Genomic DNA, 26,154 nt, shown 5'->3' with positions numbered 1-26,154 from the left:
ATTGTATTTACTGTCAAATGTAAAAACATTAATTCCCCAATAAAGAAATTTAAAAAAAAAAAAGAAAAAAGGAAGTGAGGAAGATAGGATCAAACTGTTTCATTCATCGTCACACTCCAAGTCAGGAATAGTGTCTGGTTTCCAATAGGTGTATTTCCCACAGTTCAACCAGAGAACCAGAGCTATGAGATAGAGATATATAAGTAAATAAATAGGTAGACAGACAGAAGATAGGTAGATGGATAAATATATCAGGGAAGGGATCTCTAAATCTGGAAAAAAAAGTATATTAATCTAGTTCTATATATCACCTCAAATTTTCTTTCCTGGAAACAACTCTATTAAAAGTTCTATGTGACTCTTTTCAGAGATAGACTAGTATAAATGTATATAATCTCAAGATATTTTTCTTGTGCCATGCTCTCTTAACACTGAATCATAGTTACCTTTTCAAAGGTAATTTGCACTATATTTTTTCCAACTCCTGCATGAGATTTCTTGTAGATGGGCAATATTGTATTAAACTGGTCACTTTTGTTGGGAATACAGACTGTTTTTAATTTTTAGCTCTGATAAACAACACTGAAGCAGACATCTTTGTACATGCTTAGATCATGTTTCTGCCACTTTTATATATGACCAACTTCTAACACTCTCCAAAGTCCCCTTCAAGAAGTCTTCCCAAATCTTTACCAGGTTAGGATGACTTCCATGCACCTGCTATGTACCTCACAGTATCACTGACCAAGATGCTCACATTTGTGAACAGACACATGTCTGACTCTCCTTGTGTCTTATTCATCTCTGCACCCACAGCACAACTCACAGTGCCAGGAGTGTGGTAGAGATGCAGTAAATATTCATGAATTGAGTGAACATCAAAAGAGAATTCCTGACTTTCAAGGAGTCTGGAATCTTTTTCTGTTCACCTTTATTTCTCCATCCCCATCTCCCACGACCCCTCAGTGCCCATCCAGCTTAGGCAAGCTTTCTCCCTGTCCCTAACCACCTTCTCCTTATACTGCTTCTTTAATTTTGCTCACGCTGCTTCACCCCCTGAACCCTCCCCCTCATCCCCTCAAAGCACTTTCCCATCTTTCAAAGCACGAGTCTTTCTCTACCACCTTCACAAAGGAAGCTTTCGCCAAAATATCAATCTCTCTCTTTTGAACTGCTGCTGCCTTTATAGTCACTTCGGCATATTTTTTTCAAGCTCCATTGAACACTAATTGTTTCCCGTCTGTTGGTTTTGTGTCCCCAGTTAGACTGTGACTTCTTTGAGAGTAGAGTGTCTTATACAACTCTCACTTCTCCCACAGAACTACACTCTTGCAGCTGTTTATTTCTTCCATATTTGGAAAGCAATAGATTTTTGCATTGATTGAGTTGCATCTTAATACCAATGTCTAGAAATTGTCCTCAAGGCACCAAGAAGGTGCTAAACATCATGGTCTTGATCATTCCTTGAGCGGGAGACAGTCATGGAGAAGTCTGTAGAAGCAGGGCTTTCTTCTAGGCAACCCTTTCTAAGGTCTCCTGTGAGAGTGACCCCCTGGTTACATCAAGTTTTTGTATTATGAGGTTCCTGTCAACTGCAAACATCTCCCCTGTGAATGTCACATGAATATGCCTCCTGCTTTTGCAGGTCCTCAGAAAAAGCAGGATTTCCAGAGAAAATGGAATGAGTTTCACCCAGACCCCATGTCTACTCATATTTCCAGAGATAATTTGACACTAGTCCAACTCAATCAACCTTATTTCTATCAAAAATACATGAAGCCTGTTGTCATTCTTATCAGGGTAGGATAGTTAAGTCACATCTAATAGAGCCCAAGGAAACATTTAACTAGGTTTACAACTGAACTTTGAAAGGAAAAAAAATGAAAAAGACAGTAGGAGAAACATGTGTTTATCACCAACGGTCCAACCTTGAGGCTCAAATTGATTTAGACTGTCGGCTAAGGATGAGTTGGCCTTTAGAATGCAAGGAGAGCATGCTAACTGGAGATGCAAAATTCAGCTGGATTTGTTTTCTCTGTCTTCAGTTTATGCAACAGTCTTCACATTATTCCTAAAACATAGAGACCTGTGGGCTTTAGGGGTGGCTCCTAATTATTGGTGCAAACCCTAACAGACATCTACCTAAACTTTTTTTTTTTGCAGTGCCCAGCTCCATATGCTTTTTAACTCCTGGGATTTGACTACAAAACAGGGATCCTTCTTCTTACTGTGTTACACTTGCTAGATGTCTTTCTAGCCTGCTGGGATTCTGATATGTTTACCTCAGTCCCCATTTTTTATTAGGGGCATCCCAATGTCCTTTATCTGATCATGTACATGAGCAGCCATTTCCTTTATGAAAACAGATAAACAATAGATATGGTGGTGCATCCTGCAGACCAGGAACAAACACAGTGTTTTATGTGCCAGAAATAAAAGTGACCGAGGTTGTCCAGGGAGAATGGAGAAGAACTTATGTGTGACATGTGAGTTTGATCTTGAAGGTGAGTGAAAGTTTTCTAGCTTGGGTCAGGGGAGATAGGATAATAGTTATAAAAAAAAAAAAACAACACTTTCATGCTTGAGGCTCCAAAGTCCCAGGCTCAATCCTCTGTACCACCATAATGCAGAGCTGAGCAGTGCTCTAGTAATATTCTCTCTCTCTCTCTCTCTCTCTCTCTGAGATAAAATATACTTAGTAGGGGGGAGGCAGGTGGTACACCAGGTTGAGGGCACACATTTCAGTGCATAAAGACCTGGGTTCAAGCCCCTGTCCCTACCTACATCAGGGAAGCTTCACAAATAGTGAAACAGTGCTGCAAGTGTCTCCTCATCTCTATCTCCCCTTCCTTCTTGATTTCTGTCTCTATTCAAAATAAATTTAAAAAATTTTAATAACAGAAAATCAAAAAATGAGAAAATTTTCTAGGTTGGGGAGAGGAAGAGAGGAAAGTAATCATGGCAGAGGATATGAAATATCAGAAGGGACAAGAATGGTAAGCATGGTATGTGTGGAGAGTGTTCTACAAGGCATAGGATTGGAGTGGAAGAGGCTTGAGAGGTTGTGGACATGGCAGATTTTCAGAGCTGAAGTTAAAGAGTTAATCCCCACCCCACCCCCACACACTCAGTAGTTACATTACAAAGCAGGTATCTAATCAGGAGAGGAACATGAACAAATTGATTTTTCCAGAAAGGTGATCATTTAAAGAACTCACTGCACCAGGGATCAGCAATGGAGATGTGGAGGCTGGGTAGACATATCATTGTTGATATTTTCTAGGCAAAATGGATGATAGAACCAGGAAAGTGACAGCAGGTATAAAGAGGAGAAAGAACTGCTGGTACTTAGAAGGAAGAATCTTTCTAATTCTAGTTGTAGATGGTATATTGACTTAGGCAAAGAAGAGGAGAAGGAGGGATACTACATATTTTATTTAGGGAAACTGAATGTCTGACAAAAATCAGGAATGGAGAGGTCTACCTTGATAGGATGTCCTGGTAGGATTTGCATAGTCTATTGTGAGATCTACAGGACATTAAGGCAGCTCCATACAGTTGGAATTGGAAATTCACATGGATTTCTGTGTATGTGTAGTGAGGGCAGAAGGTGGGGCTTATAGATAGGACCCAGAAGGAGTGGTACCTGAAGCCCTAAATAGGTAGAGATCAGAACAGCAATGACAAAACCTTGGAGCCAGATCAACATTTGGGGGTTGGGTCATAGCGAGATCATGAAGGAGAACCCATCATGACAAAACTCCAGAAGGCCAAGGAGTGATTTTTGAGGAGAGGCAGATGGTTGCGTGTAAAGGGCAGAAAGTAACGATTGAAAACCGGCCTAAGGCAGAAATCTGTTGCATTTAGTATCTGACATCCCTTTTCTTAGTTCTAACACACTGATTTCAAAAACAGGGAAACTTGCCATGCATTTAGGTTGGGTGGCTTTGACCCCCCATCCCCACACCACTATACATACCTGCCAAGGCCATAGGTGGTCACATGATCCAGGTCTAACTAATCAGATTACTATGCCTTTCTGGCCAATTTAGTGTTTTGGTATAAGCATATAACTCCAGACAGGCCAGAGAGTTGATTCTAGGGCATTTATTGAAACCACTGAGAAAGAGAAGTGCTCTTTCTACTGGAATTTCTATGCAGAGTTTCAAGTTATCACTCTGCTGCCTCCTGAAGAGAGCTAGCCTAAGTGTGAAACCAAAACAGAGGAAGGAAAAGCTGCTAGAAAGAAATTCTTATCAATATTGCTTGGCCTCTGGATCCAGCTAAGCCTAGTTGTTGTGATTTGTTTTGTTTTCTAAGAGGAGCTAGTTGGGTCCTGTCACTTGCAGCCTAAGAAGTTCTGACCCATGCATAATAAGATGCCGTTAGCAGCAAGGGTGTCATCTTGAGAAGACTGGAGATCAGTTTTGTAAGTACATGTCACACAGATGACCACAAACAGGTCAGTAGTAATGACCATGGGGGTAGGGGGTAAAACTAGAAATGGATGAGTTGGCTGTGGCTCAATACCTGTCAGTGTATTGAAACACAAAGATTTCCTTTATATTTTTCCAGGATTGAGTCATATAGGTCAGCCCTGACTTGGCACATCAACTTATTGTTCCTGCCAAAGGAGATGGTTGAGATGGGAAGGTTGATTTATCTCAGTACACATGTGTCAACATCATCCTGGAAAAAAAAAAAAGAACGCAAAAGAAATGCTTTACTGGCATGTACTAGTACCAAAGAAATATCTTCCTTGACCTTAAAGACCAAAAGTCATAATGTTAGACATTGTTTGAGTCTTCAAGTTGACAGAGCATAGGCAGATGAGGGTGGGCCTCAGACTTTGGTGGGAAACTGCCTTTTTCCAGTGACAGACATAATATAATTGAGGGGACTACTTCATATTAGGTGGTTTGAGACTTGTGTCACATGAAGAGTCTGGGTTTGAAGAAATAGTAAATGTTAAGGTAGTTTGAGGAAGAGTAAGAAAGCCAGTGTGGCTAAAACACAGTGAGAGAAGGACTCCCATATACTATCTGTGGTAGTGTGTGTGTGTGTGTGTGTGTGTGTGTGTGTCAAGAGCATGCTAGGGACTGAACCTAGGGCCTCACTCTTCATACATGTAAAGCATGAGTTCCACCACTAAGCTACATTTTTATCTGCAAGCTAGTCTTGGCTATCTGATATTATATATATATATAATCTTATTTAATCTCATTTTTCCATCTACAAATATGTTCATTAATTCTTTCCACAAACATATATCATGCCAGACAATAGGTAATACTAAGTCTCAAAAGGTGAGATCACTGAGCAGAAGAGGAATGATGTTCCATCTAGGCAGAGAAAACCACACGGGTAAGACCTGGGAAGAAAAAAATCTTACAGCTAGTGTAGGGAGGGGTCTCTGATGGGACGGATCCCCGTCTCAGTAGATGATCCACCATATTGAGAGAGCAAAATCCCTGCGTCTGTGCAGCTCCCTGTCAATTTTGACATATGAAAAAAAAACTAATGCAATACATGATTCTGGGATAAATCAGATAAAGTCTTAAGTCTACTCTAATATAGTCAAGTGGTAGCAGAGAGTGAAGTGAAAAAGTGAAGGGAGAAACACTTAAAAAGGAGACTATTCCATCAATTAACTTAATTTTTTTCTGTCAGGCAAGAAAAGGCCATCATTAGTTAATATTAGTGATGGCCTGGCTTAGAGAGCACTGTTTTCTGCTGAGCGTCACTGGCGTGGGCCAGAGGGAGCTGTTTCAGGGCCTCAATCAGGCAGTGACATGATGAGATTTGCGCTCTGGAAAGGTCACTGCGGCAGCAGGGTAGAGGATAGATGGAGGGGAAGAGAAGGTGGCTATTAGGAGGCTGTTGGAGACACGTACTTGATGAGAACCAGTAATTGGGCAGAGGCAGAGGAGACTGCAGATTCCTTGAAGGCAGGAGTTTTGCTGTGTATCACCCCTTTTAGCCATGTCCAGCAAGAGGTAGACATAGACATGGCTAGATTTTTAGAACTGGTTACTAAATTGATTGTTTGATATAATAAAACTAGTGAATTCTGGATAAAAAATACTGTTTCTTCTCACCGCCCCCCCCCTTCCCCACCACCACCACCACTATCATCTCTCTCCTTGGAAGAAGTGTTGTGGCTGAAGACAAAGCAGAGTTTGAGTTTTTTGAGGTTGGAAATACTGAAGATTTGGAAGAGTTACTGTGGCATACAAAGCTCCTGTTTACTAAATCTAGCCAGAATTTTCCTGCTCTGTCAGATCTGTCCAAATGAGACATTCATTAGATTTTGGGGCTTTTGCTGTTTATCTTGATAAAGGAAAGACCATTTGCCTTTCAGTAGGCACTAGAAAAGGCCAAAGTGAAAAGGAGCCTATAACCTAGGAGACTGTACAGTGGATAGAATGTTGGACTTGTGCACATGTAGTCCTGAGTTTTATTCCCAGCATCATACATGCTGGAGTCCTGCTCTGGTTTCATGTTTTACTCTCTCTCTCTTCTTCCCTCTCTCATCCTCTCTCAGGATTAAATAAGTAAATAAATCTTAAAATTAAAAGACAAGATGCTCAGTCAAGTCTATTTAAGCTCCTCTTCCTCTGCCAGGATATGGTAGATACATCTGGTGTCTCCATCACAGAACTAGACTTTGGAAAGTGTGCTTCAAGAATCCTCAATTCCCATCACCAGGCCCAATTCTTCTGAATTTGCAGTGAAGCCTTACAGGGAGAATGAGCTTTCTGCCAGCAAGACTCAGGCTATAATAAAGCAAGTTGTCTCTTTATAGAGCATGTGTTACCTGCAGGGCCAGGGGGAAGTTCCATAGCCCTATCCCTTCGAAACTTTTTTACCAAAGGGTATAATTCTTGCACTGTAGATCCATTTTGTCTAAATGTGTCAGCACTTGAAAGCCTTCTCCAGCCCTGCCATCAGTCTGGCTTCAACCAGGAAAGTCCAGGCTTTCTGAACTGATTAAGATGACAAGAAGACAATGAAACACTTGTCTCCAAAAGTGACTTTCTGGATCCACTGGCAAAATATTAGAAAGTGGGTTTGAGGCCCAAGAAACAGGACACCCAGGCTCTTTAAGCTTGGGGAGTATTACAGAATCCTAGTCCAGGCCAAGAATGAGTCACAATGAAAGCTTTTAAAATATCAGACCATCAACCTATATTTCAATTCCAAGGAAACACATACTTGGCCATGAGGGAATGCCTTAAAAAAAAAAAATTAGGCTTAAGCCACTTGACAGGAAAATAAAACAGCCAAGGAACATTCAAACATAATGATTTACATCCTCTCCCTCTTCCCCCCAATATGGGTCACTGGCTTACATGGACATGAACACTGCCAGTAAGCATGTCCTCTCCGGATACCTTGTTTTCACTTAAGAGTGTTGCAGGAACACAGTCCCATGCCTGGATGAGGTTGGATTAGAGCTGCATGGAGGGGCCTGTGGGTTGCTGTGCCAATCTCATGGATTCTTCTTGATTTCCTTGTTCTTGGCCTCCTGGGTTGCTTAGGGTGGCTGTTTTGGGAATAGAAGGATTTTTCTTCTATTATTTATGTGTGCAAGCACTGTTCATTTCTCTCAAAGAAATGAAAGCTTGATTGATTTCCTAAATGTAAGGAGATTGTCCTGCAATAAATATTTAAGACTGACCAGGAAGGGCGACCACCATCTGCTGAAATACAAGCCAAGGAATTACTCTGTTAAGCTTTTCAAGTGAAGGGAATGAATGAATAACCATTTCTGTATAATATTTGTTCAGCACCTGATGGTTTACAAAGGTTTTTCACTTATCTCATTTGATCTTCACAATCGCCCCAGAGAGGTAGACAGGGCAAGGATTACAAAGATTATTAAAAGCTCACATTTTCTCTTTCTCTCTTTCCTTCCTTTCTTTCTTCCTCTCAGCAGATAACGGCTCTGTATGCTTGAGGGAGGTCAGAGAGTTTGGGGACTAAACCGTGGGTCTTGAATGCATTCATGTATATATTTAAAAAAATAATTTATCGGCATATTCTAAGCCAGATGAGATGGCAGTGGGTACAAAGATGAATAAAACAGGATCCCTGCGTAGGAGGAAGATCACGTTCTAGCCTGGAGGAGAGAGCCAGGAGAAGTAAACAAGTCCCTGCTCAGCAAGGTGATGAGTGCTCTAGAGAAAAGAACACATTTCTAATCTGATGTTCTGACGGAAAACCAGTTCAGTTGTTATTTACAATCTCTGCCCTCGGAAGGGGGGGGAGAGGGAATGAGGGTGTGGGTAGGCTGCGGTGGGAGGGGGCTTAGCCAGCGACTGGGGTCCTCAGCTCTCCCTGGCTTGGGCGGGAGTGAGGTCAGCCACGGGATGGGGGACAAAATCCTCCTTTCGGTCTGCATTGTCGTAGATGTCCAGCTAAATCCCGAGATGTACACAAGGCACCTCTCATTTCCTTTCAGGTGGTAGCGGGGGTCTCTGTGTGGACTAGTGGTCGTCCTACCTCGCTGCAGCCGCGGTATCTGCCAGGCGGCTGCCGGCTGCGGGTCTCGGGGCCGAGCTCTCCCGCCGCCCTGCTAAGTGTGCGGGAACACCCCTTCCCTGAGTGCCTCTTCTCCCATCACCCAGCATAGCCTGCACAGCCCCTTCCTCGAAATGAACCCCGCTCCCCATTTCCACCACTGTCCTTTCTTTTACTCTTTTCTGCATTTAGATATTTCCCTTTCACAACGGTGTCTTTCATACTGTTTTTTTTTCCCCTTTCATACATGTTTTTATATATCTAGTTATACCTTGAATGCAAACATTTTTTTTTTTCTTTGTGTAACAGAAACATGGTCTCCTCGAGGGTCCTGGGCGCTCGAGCAGAGTCCCCCCTCTGCAGCCCCGGCGGCCGCGGAGCAGCTGAACCGCGCGGCCCTTTGTGAGCACCGACCCAGCTTTGTGTCTCGGGCGGTCGGGTTCGGCACATTGCAATCGCTCGCCAAAAACACACGTGCGTAAAGTTTGTGGGGTACCAAACAATTGTGGGCACTCACGGTCCGCTCCCCACGTTCGGGGCGACCTTTCTTTGTTAAGACAACCCCCCCCACACACACACCACCACCACCCCATGTTCGAAAGTCCCGGGTCGCTTGCAAAAGGGGGCGAGTCGGAGCCCGAGGAGGCGCGGTCATTGCTGCTGTGACCCCGACCCCCTCGGGCCTGAGCTCTGGGTCGCTGTCGCTGCTGCCGAGGAAGCTTCGGCTTCACCGGGTCACTGGGGTAGCGACTCCAGGCGGGACAAGGGTCTCCCGGCCCCAGCTCCGGGTGCTCGGGCGGCCCTCGGAGGATCCAGCCAGCCCCAGCGTGTGTGCGTGTGCGTGTGCGTGTGTGCGTGTGTATGTGGTGGGGGCGCTGAGCCGGGAGGATCCAGCCAGCCCCAGCGTGTGTGTGTGTGTGTGTGTGTGTGTGTGTGTGTGTGTGTGTGTATCCAGCCAGCCCCAGCGTGTGTGTGTGTGTGTGTGTGTGTGTGTGTGTGTGTGTGCGCGCGCGCGCGAGGTCCCAGCATGAGGGGCACTGGGCAGCCAGAAGCTCCGGGGATGGGAGCCGCCAAAGTTTTGGGGAACCTGTCCCACTTGGGGTTGTGCAACCCTGCAGTGCCCCCTACAGAAAGTGGCAATTCAGGAGGGCGGGCATAACCCCCTACCCCCATCCCACGATCCCGGCGGGCAGCCCAGAAGTCTGGCTTTGCTGCTTTCCCCCCCCCCCCCCCGGTTGTTTTTCTAATACTTTTTTTTCCCTTTCAGAATTGAAAAAAACAAAAAAAAAACCCTGCCGCGAATCGCCTGCAGTGGAGCGTGCTCGGCCTCCAGAGGCAGTCGTCTCCAACTTTTTCCTCTCCCGCCCCCTCTCCGCGCTCCAACTTCACTTCTGCTGGCGCCTAAATGTGCCTGCCTGCCATGCAACTTCCACTCTAAAGTCCCGCACGGAGGCCCCTGGCAAACACTTCTCAACTTGAGGGCCACGTTTCTGAGATTCAGGCCTTTCTGCTAGTCCGCAGCCTACACTTAGGGGCCCAGTTAGAAAAAGGGGCAAACGAGGAGCCCCGCGAATACCCGGGGAGAGGGCGGGGCGCTCCCGCGCCCTGGGGCAAAGGGGGGCAGGGAGCTCCCGCGCCCGGAACTTTGCGAGCTAGGCTTGTGAACGTCGCAGGGGGGCACCCGCGAGAGACGGACAGGAAGAGGGCCAGGGGGGACGCCAGAACCCGGGACCACGGCACGGAAACGGCCCGGGGCTTAAACTGCAATCAGATCCGGGGATGGAGGGAGCCGGAGAAGAGGAGTGAGGAGGCCGGAAAGGCAGGCCTCGTGCCTTCTGGAAGGCCGGCAGCCTTCTGGGACAAGGGAGGATTAGGCTACCCGGCCAGGGGGGAGGGGTCACGAAGTCAGGCCTTCACAGGCCCAGGAAGGGAAGCCCAGTGGCCCTGGAGTCCAGGGCTCAGGCCTAGCTCAGGTTGTCCCAAAGTGGGGGTGGTGCAGGGGGGAGCCCTAGCTCAGGCCTCCTGGTGGGAAACTGAGTCAGAGTGACTTGAGGGCGTGGCCTACAGGCCTAGGAGCAGAGTTGGGGGGGGGGGGGTCAGGGGGCAAGGGCCCTCGGGGTCTGAGACACCAAGTGTGGTAGGGGTCTTCAGGACCTCCCAGGCCAGAGTGGGATTGGCGTGTCCGACGCTTGTAGATCCCGTGCTGGATTGGGGAAGGGTCTCTGAGACCTTGACTCACTAGGCGAGGATTGGGGGGCTCGCAGTGCTTAGAGATCTGAGCCAGGCCTGGGGTAGGGGGAGTCAGACAATTGGGCAGCCCGGCTAGTTATTTGGGGAGGGGTCCCGGCGCCGGCGGTGCCCGTCGGGGCGCAGGCCTGAGGCCTGCTGGTCCAGAGGCCTCTGTGCAGGGTGGGCCGACCAGGCCAGGCCTCGAGAAAGTGACTCAATCAGGACTGTCGGGGGGGTGGGGGTGGGGGGCGGGGCTGGGGGTTCTGGGGGTGGGGGCCCTGAAAAGAGGGGGGTCCCAAAAGGGTGAGAGACATGGCCACCCGGCGTTTAACCGACGCTTTCTTGTTGTTGCGGAATAATTCCATCCAAAACCGGCAGCTGTTAGCCGAGCAAGTGAGTAGTCACACCACCTCCAGCCCTCTGCATTCACGTAGCATTGCTGCGGTGAGTCTCCCGGCGGCCTCGTCGACACCCACACCGTGTGGTGTGTGTGTGTGCACTGCGGCTCTGCCTGTCTGTCTGTCTCTTGTCTGTCTCTCTGTTTCCAAGAGAAAAAGAAGGAAAAAGAAAAAGAAAAAAAACCAAACCCAAGAATCCTAAGGCTCCGAATAATCCGGAAATGCAAAGGCCTCTTGGCTAAAGGTCAGAGGGCATCTCTAACTCGGGAGAGAGAAAAAGCAGACTCGGGCCCTGCTCCACCTCCGCCTGGCTCGCTCACTCTCTTTCTCTCTCCCTCACTTCCGCTACCCTCCTCTCCCCACCTTCCCACTCCCGCCCCCAGTCGTCACTGCACGACCTGCAGCCTCAATTTACATTTTTCCCCCCTAACTCTGAGATTTGGAAGTGTTAGGCCTCGGCCTGGGCCTTTGTTGCTGTTGTTGTTGTTTGTTTGGTTTTTTTTTTTTCTTCTTTAGATCCCCTTCCTCCAACCTCTCTCACTCACTGTGGTCCTAATGGCCAGGTTGTGAATCACAGACATCAGTCCTAGCAAATGAACGACTCCCTTCCCACACACCAACAGCATGGAGGAGTTGTGTATGTGTGTGTGAGTTGTGTATATGTGTGCGCCCCCCCCCCTTTTTAGTCGGTTTTCTCTGTAATGGCCTCGCAGCCCTAGAAGTGGTCTTGTACCCTATGAGTAATTGCTTCACTGTTTGTTTTTTCCCACGGGGGCTCGTGTTTGTTAAAGTAAGGTGCTACGTTCTTCGTTTTCCATTTCCCAGACAGGAAATTAAGCTCCATTCGAACTTAAAAGAAACAAATGGTGTTGTATATGTGAAAATTAATCCTCCAAATATAAAAAAAGACATTTTTAAAAATCTTATCAGCCTGAACCTCTCTTTAGGCCAGCTGTAGAATCTTTGAGAGATAGGGTCTGGAAGAATACTTACTATTTTTTAATGGGGATCACTTTCCTTCTCTGAGCCTCAGTTTCCTGCTGTGTTAAAATAAAATGGGGGGGGGGACCTGGACGATCTATATACTGTTATGATAATTAATTTAGCAACACGGCTGATTGAAAAGTGAAGTTATGGTGCTAGTTTGTGGGCTATTTCTGGTAGAGTAGGTTTGCATGGAAGCTGCATTGGCGGCTGAGGGAATCAAGGCATCTCACACTACATTCTTGGTAACTGCACTTTTTGAGAATCACTTCGCTACTTCACTGCTTTCTAATTTTTGAGACTTTATCTAAATGCTTAAGAAAAATTTTGCCCTGTATGTTGATAACTGACAGTGTCTACAAAGACAGGTTTTTTTTTTTTTTTTTTCTTTTCTTTGTAAGTCCCAAGTAGAAAATGTTTTTGGTCTTGTTGCTTATATAGAAAAGCTCTTTTAAGACGTGTGATTGGGTATGGGCATAAAGCCATAGAAACTCAGGTTAAAAACAAAACAGGGACAAATGTGTTTAGGTTTTCATTTACTTCAGATTTTGATGGTCGTTTTTAAACCTTTGTAAACGGGAAGAGTGGTATTGTTAAGTAAGTTTAAAATGGAAATGGGCTAATTCCTGCGCTAATTTTGAAAAGAATATGCTGAATTAAGCAAAGGTTTAGGGAGTAGGAATTGAATGAAGACAATTCTTCAGTTGTTAAAGAAGATGCACAAATAGCCTGTTCCTTAAGTGACTTGATTTGATGCTATTTCATAGGGAGGGAAGACCTAAAATTAAAACTCCTGTTTCTTTTTCTAAGGTATCAATTTTAGTTGGTTGAGAAACATTATTTTACTTGAAATTTTTAATCATGTAAGACTCAGAGCACCCTGAATCATTGAGTAACTTGAGACTTTTACGAATACTATTAATCATTAAATTGGACAGTTTAAAAACCTGATGTCTGACACTGGCAGCTTTTTTAAAGTGCATCTCTTAAGTCAGGTGCGTTTTAAAAATGGTTTTTTAAGTTAACCAATTAAGAAGATACATAAGCTAAGTCACGTTATTAAAAATGGATATGTAAAATATATAATTTGGAAAAAGAGGTATCTCAGGAAACATAGAGATACCTTTAGCTAAAAATGTGTAGGTACTGTATACAATTTGGAAAATTAGCTATGTCATAAAAATGTAGATACTGTTAACACAAACATGAGTAAATAAAGTATACACTTCGAGAAGACATGTCAAAAATGTACTAATGTATTTTACCCAACTCAAATTTTTGAAAATAGATTTCTAAATCAAGCAAAATATACACAGCTACTTCAGAGCATTAGAATTATTTTTTTGTTTGTGTGTTACACTACTGAAAATGTTGCACACTTTTAATCTGTCTATTTAAAATCCTCAGGTTATTAAGAGAAATTGGATCATTTAAAATATTCCTGTAGTCAATTTAGACCATCTAAAAAGTAAGTTTTATAATTAAGCAAAAATATTTTGCCTTAGTTGGAATTTAAAAAGAAAATACTCCTTTTTATATCTTCATCATGTACATTAAAAAACAGATGGTGTGCCATATATTTCTGAAATCTCTAGGGTAAAATGTTATATGCTTTCAGTTTGCTTATTGGACAGAAACTATTTCTACACACATAAATATGGGAAGCTGCTAACACGAAGATACAATATGTCTGGAAGTTGGAAAGGTGTAACATTTTTTTTTAAAAAAAATGTCTAACACTATTTTAAAAAATTATTAGACAACCCATGCAATATTTTTCACTGCATATTCAGCTCATAAAAATTTTAAAAACCTCTATTCTAGCTTGTAAATTTCAAAATTGTAGCAAATCAAGCAAAGCTGTTATCTATCAAATTTGAATGTGGACAGCATTTTAGATGCTATTAAGAAATTACAAGTTAGTTAAACTATGATTAATTAAATTTGTTAATTTTATCAGAGAGAACTACTAAAATGTTTAGTACTGAAATGCCAAAATAATACTTTTTAACCCTTTCTCCCAGTAAAAGGAACAAATAAGACAGTTGTTACTAACTGTTAAATCTACTGATAAATAAGTAGCCAGCATTTTACAATTTATATGCTTAGAAAAATTATAGTTATATACCTGTCATTTTTAACAGAAAATTATTAATCATACTTTATTTCTTCTGATCAATAAATATTTTTCTTACACCTATCATTTTAAAAACATGAGTAAAACAATTTAAAAAAAGACAATTTGTGAATATTTGTCTAAAATTCAGGTGACTAAAAAAAAAAAATACTCTGAGTTTAATGTAATTTAAAAAGTCATAGCCAGAAAATTCAATTTCCTACTTAAGAGGAAAAGCTATAGAAGTAGATTTTGATATCGTATCTGTTCTGTCACAACAGAAAATAAGTGCATTACATCTGAAGTAATGGTTTTGTTTTGTTTAAGTTTTGAAACCTAAATTTTCACGTCCTTATTTAAGGGGAAGAAAAACTGTGGAAGCTGATTGTAGTGTGTTTGTATTTTACACACCTCAAAACAAATAACACCTATGACGGCATCATTTAAAACACTAAAACCTGCATTTTTTTTCTTTTTCTTTTTCTTTTCTCCTCTCCGTTTTTGTTTGTTTGTTTCTTTCTTTCCTTGGTTTGAGGCAAAAATTAAAGGTTTGTTGTTGAAGTTGTAGACTCTGCAACATAGACTGTGTAGACTGTACATGTTCACTAAAACAGATACAGGCAAATATTTCTTAACTAAGCATGAACTTAAGGAGGATGCAGTAACAAAGCAAACAAAAAAAATCCCAAGAGTCAGAAGAGACCTTAAAGGTCATTTGGCCCAACATCCCTGTTTGTGATAACCCTGTGCCTGCCTGCCTGCCTTGACCACTATCTTTGGTGGTAGGAAGTGCCAGCAGCGAGTCACTCTCTTCTTGTGCTGCCAAAAAAAAAAAAAAAAAAAACCTCTTTGCCTATATTAGCCCAGCTATGTCTATATCTTGTATCCTGCGATCCTAGTCCTGGCTCTTCCCCCCTACCGCCAGGGTCTCTGACACAGGAAGCCTCACCCCCTTTCTGCATGATAACCTCAAAGCCTTCTTGTTCCCGGGAGATTTTTTCTAGACTCAGCAGACCCGTCTTAGAATGGTTAAGTTTCTTGCAATGAAGACTAGCCTTTGTGTGTGTGTGTGTGTGTGTTTAAAGTTAACACTCAGAATACAACATAATTTCTATTTAATTGTAATCTTGACTTTGTGAATTACTTTTTTACACTAAATTTACTTTTTTACACTAATCACAATTCAGTTGGCATTTTTCATTCATTCAGTTTTGGTCTCGGTTTTGGATATATTGTCAAGGTTTTGCCTCAGGGCAACTTGAAATAAAGGACTGAGCTCTGGACTTTAAATTTGGCGATTTAGGGTTAAGCCTCACTGTTGCTAACTCTGTCTTTAGGCTAGCTTTTATTCTCTTGAGGTTTTTCTTTATTAGTAAATGGAGGAGTTTGAGTTAGATGATTTCCCGCAGCCCTATCGATTAAAATGCTTTAAGTTCTAAAGCATTTGTTCTTGACCAAGACTCATGGCCTTAGTTTTAATTTAAAAAGAAGAAACGTGTCATCAATATTACTGGGCCCCTTAACCCAGTTAATGCAAAAATCTTTAGAAGGAACTTTTAGTACTGTGCAAAAGTAGCTTTATAGGTTTTAAGGCAACATCTCTTTAAGCAGTTACAGGCATCTTGGCTTCAAGAAGCTGAAGTAAATTTGTCAAGTTAAATAATCTCTCAAAAATGTGTAAAGTTTTAAAGAAATGAATGAAAAGTTGATGTTAAGTTGCAGTTCAGATTTTATGATTTGTATGAGTTTCTTTGATCTGGAATGAGTTTAATAGAGGAATTGAAGCTATTTTGTTTACTGCAGTCTACTCTGCAAAATGATGCATGAATTCTAGAGTTAATTGGTCTTAGATTAGTTTGAAACCAGCACATTATTTTTGTGCTGGTGTGTTTAAAGAAAAAAATAGCTATGGATTAGTTGTGTGGTTATAAGAAACCTGAAGTCTTTCTTGACTATTACACTAGCTAAGATTTATTGAGAATTTATTTATTGTGTGCCTGGCACTAGGTTAAACCCTTTCCTTATGCAGCCCCTTTTCATCTTCACACAGCTCTGTTGAATAGGTGCTGTTTTTCTCAAGAGTCAGATAAAGGAACTTGAGGTTCAGAAAACTTAACATTTGCCCAGTGTCATCGACTTCTGTGAGGCATTGGAATTTAGGGAAGCCTTGCTGTGGAGCCTTGTATTGACATCCTAGGTCACACTGTTGCTTTTAATTTTTATTTTAATTGCAATTTTAATTTTATCTTAATTGCAATAGGATAGCATCTTTCTTTATCTCACTTTATAGCTGTTCATAGCTTTAACTTGTATATTGAAAGTTCTAAGTTTTAGTCCAGGCTAAAGCTGTAGGAAAATTAGTTCTCTTTCTTTAGACTCCAAGTATGAAATCATTGTATATTTCTCTTTAGATCTATTTGCTTTTTTGCCTTTAAAGATTCCATTTGAGCAGTGAGGCTTACTAGGGAATAAGGGTACTTTGTTGGATAAAAGTGAAGCAAACTTTTATTTTGGCAGCAACGGAAATAAAGTAAATATCACTATAGCATAGACCTGTATTTCCAACTCACTTTGCTCAACTTTTCCAGACTTCTTGAGTAAACACAGATGGGTTTCTACTTATTTTTCAGTTTTATGTAGAAAGTTCTTTAGACTATAAATTCCATGTGCTACTTGAAGTTTTCAGTATTTGCTTGATTTTATGCCATTGGCAGGTCAAAAAACTAGATTTAGACATTATAAAGATTTAGAGGGTGATGATGTGTAGTAATAACATGTTTTCATTTGGCTATATTTTAGTTTTTCCTGATGGTCATTCTAAATGTTTTAATTCAGATCTTTACAAAATGTTCTGTTAACTAGGTGGCTGGATAATTTTGGGAAAGCCTTGTAGTTTAAGTAGCAAAAAGGGACTAGGGGCTCTTTGAAAAGGTAACCTTCTGAATTTGATTCCTCATGTAGCTATTACAGATAAGCCCTTGAATTGTTAATACAATTAGAGACATGATAAATGAAAAGAGGCCTTAACACCTGGGTCGGTCCCCATTTTAGCCACTGGCAAGCTCTGTGACTTTGGGAAATCAATTGATATTCGCTGAGGTTTAGTTTTCTTATTTGTAAAGAAAGAGTTATATTGGACAGGGGTAGATAGCATAATGGTTATGCAAAGAGACTTCCATGCCTCTCTAAAAGTCCCAGGTTCAATCCCCACACCACTAAAAGCCAGAGCTAAACAGTGCTCTGGTTAAAAAGATAGAAAAAAGTTATATTTAAGCCTATTAATCCATGAATCTGATTAACAACATAACAACATATCATATCATATCAACAAATAATTGCAGAAACCAAAACACCAGAGTATCTGCTCAGATAATAGCCTGAGAGGGTGGACTCAGGACTAGCAGAGAGGTCTTAACCACAGTTTGCAGTAATAGTTTGTACAAGGATTAGATGGCAAGGAGCCCTCATAATGAATGGGCAAATAAGCAGATTGAGATACTGAAGTTAGGGGCTTTGTCTCATCTTTTATTATTGAAAACAAGTGCTCTCTTTCATAAAATGTTAAACTTTCAAAAAATAAACATTTTTAAAAGTAAAAGGTAAGAAATCAGATTTCTATTTAACACTATCTTTTGAATGAACATTTGCTGGTACTGCTGTTATGGCAGGGTGTGTATAGAAATAAGGTTCTCTTTTGCTCTCATAGCAAATTGTAGAAGCAATGAAGAGGACTCGCAGCTTCCTGTCATGTCAGTTAATTGAATTTTTACACAGAGGAGTGTTGTTTGATTGCATTTTATTGCTATCATTGTTTAATAATAATTTGGCCTTGATAGACCAATTTAATTTGCACTTTTAATTTTCAAATGAGGTTATATTTTTTATTTTCTAAATTTACTGCTAAGCACAAGTAAATCAGCACAATTGATTATTGAAATTCACCACTATTCATTTCAGTGATCAATACTTTTTTTTTTTTTAAAAAAGACCTAGTAGTTTAAATTATCTGTCATTAGTAAATGTCTGTTCAGAAAATAGAGTTCCACATTGATCTAAAAAGAGCCTTTAAATTGAAAGTTAATCCTTTCTTTCTACTGATGCTTCTTCCTTCCTTTTCCTCCTGTTAAAAAAAAATCCCTCCTTACCTTTTGTTTTGCTTTGATTACTTTTATAATAGCATTATAAATAACCCTGTGCTTTCTAGACTAATAATAATATATGCCACACAAATAGGAAGAGTTTTTCTTTTCTTTTACCACCTGTGTCTCTCTCCAGGGAAGAGTGATTTCTCGGCTTGCTATTTTAACACAGATAAAGCCCATTTGTTGGAATTTAATCTGTAGAGATTTTACATATGTGACCACTCAATAGTATCTGGATATAGTAATCAACAATTTTTGTGTGTTGTTCTAATTTTCTAATTTTGCTGCATTTGTAAGGCTGATCTACATGTTAAAATGTTTATTTGATAAATACGATAAAATTATATTTTAGCTTTGCTCTCACTTTATCTTCCTAAGGAAAATTTAGAATTTAAATAGGATATGTAATACCTGAATCAGATTAACATGTTTTAGTAAAACTGAAGCAAATTTGTGATATTTGTTTCTTTTGTATTTTAATTTTTACAGTTGATAGTAATGTGTTTCCTATTTTCATTCACCAAAATAACAGTCATAATAAATAAAAATGAGAAACATACTGATGGAGCATTTTATGAAAAGGACAAATCAGAAGGGGGAGTTTTTTTTTTTTAATAGCTCGATTAATGGGTCTTTAATTTTACTTAACTTTAGAGTTGCTTAAAACCTTAGTGCTTTCTCAATTGACCATACCTTATCTGTCTGTCTGTCCCCATCCTTCTTTTCTTTTTGCTATTCCTAACTGGATGGGACTGATGGGACCGACATTATCTCTTCAGGAGCTGGATGAGGTATTGTGTTTTGTATATTTTTGTATGATAACTTATAAAATGATGTCTGTTTTTCTGAATTTGTTATATATAAAATGCTAACAATTTATACATATTTAGTGCATATACTTAATTTCTACTACTTACAGTTGTGTGTAACAACTTAGTGTCTAGAAATAATTTTAGTATATTTTCACACCACGTGTATTGATAGCTTAGAGAAAGGTTTAGGAACATTATTTGCTACTCTTGGGAAAATGTCTCAACTTTAGAAGCAGTAAAAGTAAAGCAGTAAAAAAAAAAAACAAAAAAATCTTCTTGAACTTAAAATAAGACAGACTGTTTTTGAGACTATGTGTATAATCCCCTTATCGGAGAAATGTGTAGTGAGGTCACTCAGGTGGTGTGCAGGAGGATGTGTTTGGGGCCAAGTCATGGGCTGGAGGATCTCGGCTCCTACATCTGCTGAGGAGCCTCCACATTCACTGCATGGGATTCTGGGCTTACTGTTACCTGGACATGTTTCTCCCCTCTCCCTAGAAGCATATTTTTGGCCTTTTCATTACTAACTAGCAATTCACCTAGAAGATAGAGAGCGTACATGTTCATAGCATTTAATTCCTTTAGTGTTACTGAAAAGGTGGAGGAGAAAGGAGATTGAGCTGTGCTTGTGCTTGTTCATGTGTATTTCTGTTATCCATTTATTTCAGCTGTGAAGGGACAACACTATTTTCCTGGGGGTAAACCTTTAAAAAGATTTAGAAACAGGAGTAGTGTGTTGGTATTAGAGTCACTATCTTCAAAATCATTGGACTTCCACAATTCCTTGTTATTTCTAAAAATCTTAACTCACTGAGATAAACAACCTCAGTATTCTTCACTGAGAATTAAGCAAATTGTATAGCATCACTAATACTCTTAAAAAAGAAAAAGTCTTTTTTAATGAAATTGCAGAAGTATGAGTTCCCAGACATATAGTTAAGTGAGAAGGAAACTAGATACAGTGCAGTGTGGACTACATGATTCCTGTACACTCTTTTCTTAGAAAATACTCTTGACTTCTGCATGCCCAGAGATAGCGCACATAGTAGATGGCTTACTCATACCCCATTTGAGCACCTCTGATTACCATGGAAGCACCATGCAAAGTGGAGGCTTTAGGATCCATGTAATGATATCTCTCCCTCTCAGTTTCTTTTTCCACCTTTTGTCTCTTGCCATCTTTCTGGAAGAAAAGGGGGGTTGCGGGGAGAATCTGCTAGGAGCACTGGAATTATGTGGGTATGAAGTCCCTGTATAAGTCTCGATGACAGTAAGAAAATCACTCACACTTATGCTTGTGTATACTTGATGCACAAGTTTATTAAAAAAAAATTCTATTTGTTGTGAGAAGAGTGAGGGAGAGGAGTGTAAGAGCACTGCTCAATTCTTGTATAAGGTCATTTTGAGGTTTGAACCTGAAACCTCTGGAGCCTCAGACATACAACTTGGTGATCTAACAGGCTAAGCTATCTCCTTAACTCCACAAGAAACTATTATAAGTGGATATCTTCCAGAAAAAGTCTGAAATGGAGGTGAAATTTCTTACTATAGTAAATTTTATATACACACACACACACATATATATATATATATATATATATATATATAATTTTATTGAGAGAGAGGGATGTAGAGAAAGACACAGAAGACCAGAGCACTGCTCAGCTTTGGCTTATGTGGGTCTGGGGATTGAACCTGGGACCTCAGAGCCTCAGGCATGAGAATCTGTTTGCATAACCATTATGCTGTCTCCCCAGCACCCTATAATAAATTCTTTTCTTAGGTTGGCTATATCAAAACATATGCACATATCACTTTTATCATTTAAATATAGTTAATATTAAAACAGTCTGTTGCCTGGTAGTTCATTGAACTAGAGATGCCATGACTATGTTTACCTGTTAGCACCCAGCAGGACTCTGAAATCTCAAAAAATAATTCACTTCAGCTCACATATAGCAAAGTTTAGAATTCTGGTGCTCAAATGCTAAAATGTTAAGGCGTCTAGAGATCAGGACCTTTTAGAATAGATGTTACTACTTTCTGAACAATTTGGAAATATGGGACTTGTGACTTCCCCTAAAAGGAGGAGTATAATGGGGTGGCTGTGGGGGACACAACAGAACAACTTAGGTTAGAGAAGCACTTGAATATCTTTTTCATAAGAGAGGCATATTGATTTATTTGTGTAGTGATCTGCTATCTGAACTGTTTTCTAGTCTTCCCTGTTTTTGAAGTCACAGGTTCTAGAAACTGGCTACCACAGTAGAAACTAGCAGAGCTGGGTTTGAGTGTTTAAAGGGAGTCTTCAGGGCAGGGGTAGATAACATAATGGTTATACAACGAGACTCATGCCTGAGGTTCCAAAGTCCCAGGTTCTATCTCCTGCACCATCATAAACCAGAGCTAAAGGTTGTGTGTGTGTGTGTGTGTGTGTTCAGTCCAAAGCAGAGAGTCACTTTCTTTGCCAGACACTCATAATTACTGTTACTAGAACTTCTTGAATTCAATCTAGTCTTTGTACATATGGCCACCACATCTCTTTGAGCAAGTACACGTGCCCCTTTATATATTTATATATATATATTTTTTTTTACGAAGTATGGTTCTCAGAATGGTATGACATTTTTTGTTTCATTTATTCATTCTATTTGTTGATTCATTTGGTGATATTTGCACTTAATCAGGTACACCACTGCCTGGCCCCTGATTCACTTGGATAATTATAATTTATTATCAAGTGCCAGGTGCTCAGCTTGGAAGTGGGGATAGGCAGAGACATGCTTTACCTCCGGCTTTATTTTTGGTGTTGTTGTTGTTGTTGTTGTTGTTGAGCTGGAGTCTTACTCGTGTCATTTCACCATTCATGGATTTTTTTTTTTTTTTCATTCAGAAAGAATGTGACTTGCCCCTTCTTGTGGCATATCCATATGGGACTTGAACTACCTGGTGAACTATTTAGCCCCTACAGTAGATTTTTTTTTCCTTTGCCACCAGGGTTATTATTGGGGTTCAGTGCCTGTAGATCCCTGTTTTATTTTTTTCCCCTTTTGATAGAGGGTGAGAGAGAAAGTGAGTAAGAGACAGAGAGTCACCTGCAGCCCTATTCTTTTTTTTTTAATTCTTTGTTTATCTAATTTTTGTTTATAAAATGGAAATATTGACAAGACCATAGGATAAGAGTGATACATTTCCACATAGTTCCCACCACCAGAACCTGTAGCACTATTCTACTGCTCATGAAGCTTCCCATACACCCCACTCCTCTCCTCACCTCAAGTGGAGACTGAGGCTGAAACGAGGATCCTGAAGCTTGGCCATGTGGATGCTACTTGATGAGCCACCACCTGGACCTTATAGTAGAAATTTAAATTGATGTATTCTGAGTATAGTTCTTCTTCTAGCGTTTGCCCTTCTTCCGTAGCCAGTCAACAGCGTCAGGTTGAGCCTGATGTAAAGTTTCGAGACCTCCTTTGAATCTGGAGAGGTGGCAGTCGTTGACTATGTGGGTCATAGTCTGTCTGTAGCCGCAGGGGCAGTTCGGGTCGTCTCTGGCTCCCCAGCGGTGGAACATAGCGGCGCACCGGCCATGGCCTGTTCGATAGCGATTGAGGAGGGCCCAATTATAACGTGCTAGGTCAAAGCCGGGTTGACGCTTGCAGGGTCTGTGATGAGGTGTTTGTTCTTTACCTCAGCTGACTGCCAACTCTGTTTCCAAGAGACTGGAACAGAGAAGTTCAGTGTAGGCATAGGGGACCAGATTGGGTGACGAGACGTCAAGCGTTGGACAGGGTGGGCGAAGATATCCGCGTATATTGGCAGGTCCGGTCGAGCGTAGACGTGGGAAATTAACTTAGATGATGCCGCATCCTGACGAATATCTGGCGGGGCGATGTTGCTAAGAACTGGCAGCCATGGAACCGGGGTGGAACGGATGGTTCCAGAAATGATCCTCATGGAGGAATATAATTTGGAATCGACCAAGTGGACATGGGGGCTATGGAACCATACTGGGGCACAGTATTCTGCAGTGGAATAGCATAATGCCAGAGATGATGATCGTAGTGTGGAAGCGCTCGCGCCCCATGAGGAGCTGGCCAGTCTTGCAATGATGTTATTCCTCGTGCCCACCTTTGCTGCAGTTTTTATGAGATGTTCGTGAAATGACAGAGTGCGATCGAGAGTAACGCCAAGATAGACTGGCTGGGCTTCATGCCGGATTCTCGTATCGCCAAGCTGCACATTAAGCTCACATGAGGCCGAGGCATGGTGTAGATGGAAAACAGATGATACCATTTTTGCAGTGCTAGGGATTAGTCACCATTTTTTACAGTAATCAGATATCAGAGACATGTCTTTCATGAGTGTTTCCTCGAGGATGTCGAACTTTGATGCCTGAGTTGCACAGCAGATGTCATCGGCGTAGATGAACTTCCTTGAAGAAGTTTCTGGGAGGTCATTGATGTAAATATTAAATAGCGTAGGAGTATAGTAAATGTGTGAGTTAGGTGGAAGCCTTTATAGATGAGCCCTTAGCAAACTTGAAAATCTCTCTGTGACACAGTGTCCACATTTAGAAGACACTAGTGTTTTGTTGAATGTCTTTTGTTGACAGACAAGCCTCTGAAAGCTCAGCATAGATCATTGTTGCCCTCTTCTTAGTTCTTTAAAGCATATAAATAATGAGAAGAAAAGGGTAATTGGTAAAATCAGCTCTTATATGTGGTTAGTGTTTGTGATATTTTTGTTCTATATTTTGTACATTTTAAAGTGTTTATTTCAAACACTTACTAATAAAAAACATCATTTTAATGCCGTTGACTGGCTACGGAAGAAGGGCAAACGCTAGAAGAAGAAGAATTTTAAAGCAATCACAGTTTTTGTTTTTTAATATATTACAAATATTATTCCCTGATTTCTACCCCTCCACCCCTAGGTCTTGTTTGCTGGAGCTTCATGCCTTCATAAGTCCACTTCTCCCTATAGGATCTCTCTCCTAACTTCCTTCCTTCCTTCATTTCTTCCTTCCCTCCTTCCCTCTTTCCCCCTCTCCCTCCTATTTTTCTTTCCCCGTCCCTCCCTCCCTCCTTCCTTCCTTCTCTCTCCTTTCTTCCTTCCCTCCCTCCCTCCTTTCCTTTCTTCCTTCCTTCCCTCCCTCCCTCCTTTCCTTTCTTCCTTCCTTCCCTCCCTCCCTCCTTTCTTTTCTGCCTGCCTTCCCTCTCTCCCTTCCTTCCCTCCCTCCCTGCTTTCTTCCTTCCCTTCCTTTTTTGTTTTTTAGATAAAGGGTGAGAAAGACACAACATTGCTCCACTGCTTGTGAAGCTTCCCCTTTGCATAGTGCTCCCATGTGGTGCTAGGGGTTGGGGTCTAATCTGGGTCCTGAGGCATGAAAAATGTATGTTCCACCAGGTGTGCTATCTCCCAGCCCTCCTGATTCTCTTTTATTGTTGTATTTATTTAATTCCTCAAAGAACTCTTGAGATTTCTTAATCCTGATTGTCGGTTAGCAAGTTTTCAAGTTGTCTGAGCCCAGTAAATTATGTTTATAGTGTGACTTCATCAGACATGCTCCTAGGTCTCTTGCAGGAGTGAGGGTTGCCAGACTGTAATTCTGGATAGTGACAGAAAGAAATTGAGGGGGAGGGGTAGAGCAGTAGAGAGAGACACATGCAGCGTGCTTCATCATGAAGCTCCCCCCCACGACCCACCCCACCCCACCCCCGACCAGGGGCTTGAACCTGGGTCTTGTGCATTGTAAGTTTTTTTTTTCTGGTTTGGTTTTATAGATGGGGGCATGTGTGTCTGACTTTCCTCGTCTTTACAGAGGCTTTGCCATTTCCTTAATCTTAGAATATACTAAATCTTCCTTGTTATAAAGGCAAGATTTTATAAGAAGAGGAAAGTTACATATCTGAAACAAGATTTATGAGAGTGTGTTTCTTCCATATATCAAGAATTTTGTTCATAGTACAAAATGGTCGTTGTAGGAGCAAATGTCAGTGTCTACAGTGGATCAAGGGCAAAAGATAATATTAGTGAAAGCCTAGCAAGAAAGCCTTTTGGGGATGTATGCTTTGAGCATCTCTAGCATTTATGAGACTGAGTAAAATGATTCTGGGTTAAGGTAGTATACACCCTCATAGTTTTTGTAGAGCAGGACTACAAATCAAAAGGACAATTCTTGATTTACTAATTCTCATAAACATAATTTTATAATAGTTTTTTAAAAATAAAATACAGTTAATTTTTTGGCTTCAGCAACAAAAATTTAAGAAAACTATATACATATGTATATATATATAATTTAGCAATGATAAAAAAGAATTGTGGTAGTTTTATTTCTTTTAGTATAGTTCTAGGGTTTAAGGTTAGGTTGAATTAGGGTAGAAACTTCCAAAACTGATATAGCTAGTATCTTACTAGATAAAACTTTTATTCAGGGGCTGGGTGGTGGCTCACCTGGTTTGAGTGCACGTTACAATGTTCAAGGATCCAGGTTCAAGCTGCAGGTGTCTCTCTGTCTCCCTCTCTAACACCCCTTCCCTCTCACTTTCTGACTGTCTGTATCCAATAAAGGTAATAAAATTAATATTAAAAAATGTATTTTCAGATATGGACATGATGTTTCTTAAGCTAAAAAGGTAGTCATTTTGCATTTAAAATGTATTTTCATGTTTGTCCACATTTTAGATAATTGATATTTCTGAACTATGCTTTTCTTTCCCGGCCTCTTTTTTTTTTTTTTTTTTTTAAAGTGCACAGCATGGTACATATAACAAATCACACAGTAAACAACACTCTGCAGTCAGGTTGTGTTTATCAGTATGAGCTAGCTAGCTATTCCTATAGACTATGTCACAAATAGGACAAGATATTCTCTCTGAGTTCAAAGTAGTTTATTACCAAAATCCTGACTGTAAAGCTAGGACCAGCTTGTGTTAGACTGACTT

At 41.0% G+C, this 26,154-nt stretch overlaps 1 protein-coding gene and 1 long non-coding RNA gene across 4 annotated transcripts in view; both read left to right on the top strand.

Annotated features, from left to right (window-relative positions):
* The window catches only part of LOC132536192 (uncharacterized), a 48,046-nt gene extending 39,049 nt beyond the window's left edge, over nucleotides 1-8,997 (top strand). Inside the window, exon 3 of the long non-coding RNA XR_009547895.1 lies at nucleotides 8,833-8,997. This is a non-coding gene — a long non-coding RNA (uncharacterized LOC132536192). The remainder of the gene's footprint in view (nucleotides 1-8,832) is intronic.
* Nucleotides 8,998-10,149: 1,152 nt separating this feature from the next.
* The window catches only part of STX16 (syntaxin 16), a 30,659-nt gene continuing 14,654 nt past the window's right edge, over nucleotides 10,150-26,154 (top strand). The window contains exons 1-2 of one of the 3 annotated variants that reach the window (XM_007525129.3): nucleotides 10,150-11,196; nucleotides 19,172-19,183. In XM_007525129.3, the coding sequence (XP_007525191.2) occupies nucleotides 11,065-11,196; nucleotides 19,172-19,183 (144 nt within the window). In that variant the 5' untranslated portion in view covers nucleotides 10,150-11,064. The remainder of the gene's footprint in view (nucleotides 11,197-19,171; nucleotides 19,184-26,154) is intronic. The other 2 variants (XM_007525130.3, XM_007525132.3) reach the window with 2 other exon arrangements.

Source organism: Erinaceus europaeus, chromosome 1 (genome assembly GCF_950295315.1).
Source record: "Erinaceus europaeus chromosome 1, mEriEur2.1, whole genome shotgun sequence".
NCBI classification, from domain to species: Eukaryota; Metazoa; Chordata; class Mammalia; order Eulipotyphla; family Erinaceidae; genus Erinaceus; species Erinaceus europaeus.
The sequence above is the reverse complement of the archived record's forward strand: the minus strand, read 5'-3'. Positions and strand labels throughout refer to the sequence as shown.